At 35.2% G+C, this 3,505-nt stretch overlaps 1 protein-coding gene across 1 annotated transcript; it reads right to left on the bottom strand.

The window, feature by feature from the left end:
• Nucleotides 1–19: 19 nt before the first annotated feature.
• Nucleotides 20–3,423, bottom strand: LOC111786555 (regulation of nuclear pre-mRNA domain-containing protein 1A-like). Its single transcript, XM_023666793.1, has 5 exons — nucleotides 3,167–3,423; nucleotides 1,820–1,939; nucleotides 1,565–1,721; nucleotides 972–1,111; nucleotides 20–877 (listed from the first exon to the last, which is right to left on the bottom strand). Exons 1-5 carry the CDS (start codon nucleotides 3,386–3,388, stop codon nucleotides 797–799), a joined length of 720 nt encoding a protein of 239 aa, XP_023522561.1. The 5' UTR covers nucleotides 3,389–3,423; the 3' UTR covers nucleotides 20–796.
• Nucleotides 3,424–3,505: the final 82 nt, after the last annotated feature.

Here is a 3,505-nt window from a genome sequence, read left to right as displayed (position 1 = left end):
GACATACAGCGAGTCCAAAAGGTTTTAAAGAAAGATCAAGAAAGCTTTCCCAACATTTTGTTCTCATTAACGCAAAAAATAATTGTGTTGTCCGAATACTTCTGAAAGTTGCTCTCATTGGCTTAATGTATATAAATTTTCCAACAATTAATATACATTAAGCCAATGACACGTCATGGGTTAGCTCGACTATTTAAGCTAAAAACAAAAAACCAGAATTATAAATCGTTCAGCTTTGGTTTCTTAGTTTTTGAAAAACAGAGTTGTTTGGTAACTAATTCAATTCTTTTTAAAATAAATATATTAACAGATTTCTTGACTCATTATCATCCTATGAGAAACTAACTTCTCCTTTTTATTTTTCTTCTTCTTTAAGCTAAGCATAAGGCTCTTTGTAACACTTATACAGTTGCTCTCCAATCCATTAACACAGGGAATGAATTAATTAGCATGATCTTCATCAACTCTAATGCAGTAAAATAGAGGCTTCATAAATAAATTCATGCAATCTTGGGAAGGTAGATACAAGGAATCCCTACATAATTTATATCAACTCGCTCATATTGAATATGGTTCGTCCGACACAAATATGAAAAGCCCATGCCATGGGATCACATTCCCTAGCATTATCAAGGTTTGGTTTGTGAATTTTAAAACGGAAACGAATGACTGGGGATGAGTTTCAACTGGCGACAAGAACAGTTAGTTTCATGTAAAAATTGAACCAACCACACAAAACAACGGAGTTTTCGTATAGGGTTAATCTAAACCAATTAATCATCAAAACAAAAAAGAATCAGCGAGTCCATACTCCAAGGAGTTGTGAAACAGAAATGCAAACCTGAAGTTGATTTCTGACTCGCTCCAATTTGAATTCCTGAATATAAGAAATTTATATTTAAAGATAGAGTTTTAAGGTTTACTTCGAATAATTGTGACCTTGATTTTTCTCCAACAAGATGTCAAAATACCTGTTCTTGAAGAGCCTCTCTCAGATGAGACACGAGACTCGCCCTTGATGTTTCAACTGCTCTTAGTTGTTCAATGCAGTCCCTCAAAATGGTATGATGTCCCCGCAGATCCTCTGCAATTGAAGTTCCATGGTATTGCCCTGTGTAGTTAAAAAAAACTATAAAGCTCCTCCGAAAACGTCTCAACATAATTGAGAACAAGGATCTCTTGGGAATACACAGCACACGAAATTTGCATCATAACTAAGGAGTAAAACCACATAAGAGAAAAGAATGTTCAACAATTTGTAGGCCCCTGTGATAAGAAGGCACCAAAACCTTTTTCCAATTATTCGCGTGCTTAGTTCTTCAAAAACATTTTTTTTTTTTTCTCTCTTCCAGAAACCTTTTTTCCTTTTTGGCGATCTGAGTCTGAGGTGGTCGGATGTCAGGTGGAGGCGGAGGGGAAAAAATGAAAACATTACACCGAAGGTTAATTAGTTCCTGAACTTCAGAACGAATAACAGGAGAGAAATCATACAATACAGAATATGCAGTAAAAATAATTAAGAACGAATAAGCTAAAATAATCAACAATGTACAAGCTAAAGTACCTGAATTGACATCAGCGCCAATTTGTTTGTCCAGTTTCTCAAGATAGCTAATAGAATTGCTGCATCTGCTTAGTACTACATCTTCATCTACCTCACTTCCAAAAACAACTTGGTAACCAGAAACTATTTTATCCAATGACTCGCTGGCTGATTGTTTCTGTTGAAAAGAATAATGAAATAGGTGACTGAAAGAGCACTTGGCCAGACTATTTATGAACATAACTCGGTATTCATGACGGAAGAGCAATATTTTACCAGTTTAGCGCTAACTTGCTTCCCATTTCGGTTACCAGTTTCCGTATGCTTTCCCATTATCTCTTCCTTAAGACTCTGCCCTCGAGATCCAAAAACTTTTCTCTCCTCCCAAATGCCAATCTATGAGTAATATTAAAATGGGTCTAAATAAAACACATATACATATGCTGGCAGAGTCTAGAAAAAAACAATCCAAATTTTCTTCCACTTCAACATATCAAGAATCTTTAAATACAAAAGTTTAAGAGGAATGACAATTAAAAAAGTTTAAGGCTGCAATCAAACAAAGAGCTCCAATAGAAAAACTACAACAAGACATTAAAATTGTTGATAATAAAAAACAAAGGAGGGTCAAAAAGAAGCTTGATCAAATAGGCCCGAAGAATTTTTAACGACCGACAATCATAATAAGGGATGAAGGCATTCTACTCTGAGGATTTTGTATTCCAGTTTGGCTCAGCTCAATTATAGAATTCTAGGTTCCCAAATTTCCCAGAATACTAAATTTAACATTTATATAATATTTTCTCGTTCTTGAGCTATACGACGTACTTCCATGAATAGGAAAATTGGTTCATAACAATTAATAACTTTTGACTTCTTTCACCACATATGCAACCAATCTTCACCCTAAAACATAATTCATGTCGAAAAAACTCACAAAAGATTTTTGCACCACAAGCGCTTATCGGGGCTTTGACTAGGGGTAGAAAATAAAATATGGAAATTAAGTTAAACATCTAAGAAACAGCACTAAGATTGGACGAGCATGCCATTTGTAATACATGTAGGGATCCCATATAACTCAAGAATCTTGAATGCCAAGTATCTAATTAAATATTTTCTTAGGGACAGTAATATACAAGATAAAATTTAAGCATGAGTAAGAAATTTTGACAAAGGATAAGGATGCATAGTAAGCATTGATGTACCAGTCGTAGGGCAGCGTTTCTTCCAAAATCATCCCCATTCTCAATTACATCACGAAGTGCATCAGGAAGGACTTTCCAAAATTCACCAACAAACTCCGAGCCCTTTCGCCTACTGTTCTGCAGAATGTCATTTGCAAGATACAGATAGGCCAATCTCTGGTCGTGTGGAGAACAATGAAACTGTTTATCCCATGTTTCTACAACTTGCTTGGCTTTGTTCATGTGAAATATACACCAATGGGACAAAGCTTAATCACATTAAGGATGGAACCAATTTTGATCAATAAAACAAGTGTATTAAACCTATCAACATTCATGATATAAGGAAAAAGAAAAGTAATTTAGCCAAAAGAAGAGTAATCATATAGCATAACTTGGACAAAACAGAGTAAAANCATAGTAAGCATTGATGTACCAGTCGTAGGGCAGCGTTTCTTCCAAAATCATCCCCATTCTCAATTACATCACGAAGTGCATCAGGAAGGACTTTCCAAAATTCACCAACAAACTCCGAGCCCTTTCGCCTACTGTTCTGCAGAATGTCATTTGCAAGATACAGATAGGCCAATCTCTGGTCGTGTGGAGAACAATGAAACTGTTTATCCCATGTTTCTACAACTTGCTTGGCTTTGTTCATGTGAAATATACACCAATGGGACAAAGCTTAATCACATTAAGGATGGAACCAATTTTGATCAATAAAACAAGTGTATTAAACCTATCAACATTCATGATATAAGGAAAAAGAAAAGTA

Source organism: Cucurbita pepo, unplaced genomic scaffold (assembly GCF_002806865.2).
Source record: "Cucurbita pepo subsp. pepo cultivar mu-cu-16 unplaced genomic scaffold, ASM280686v2 Cp4.1_scaffold001962, whole genome shotgun sequence".
NCBI lineage: Eukaryota > Viridiplantae > Streptophyta > Magnoliopsida > Cucurbitales > Cucurbitaceae > Cucurbita > Cucurbita pepo.
This window is presented reverse-complemented; position numbering and strand designations above follow the sequence as displayed.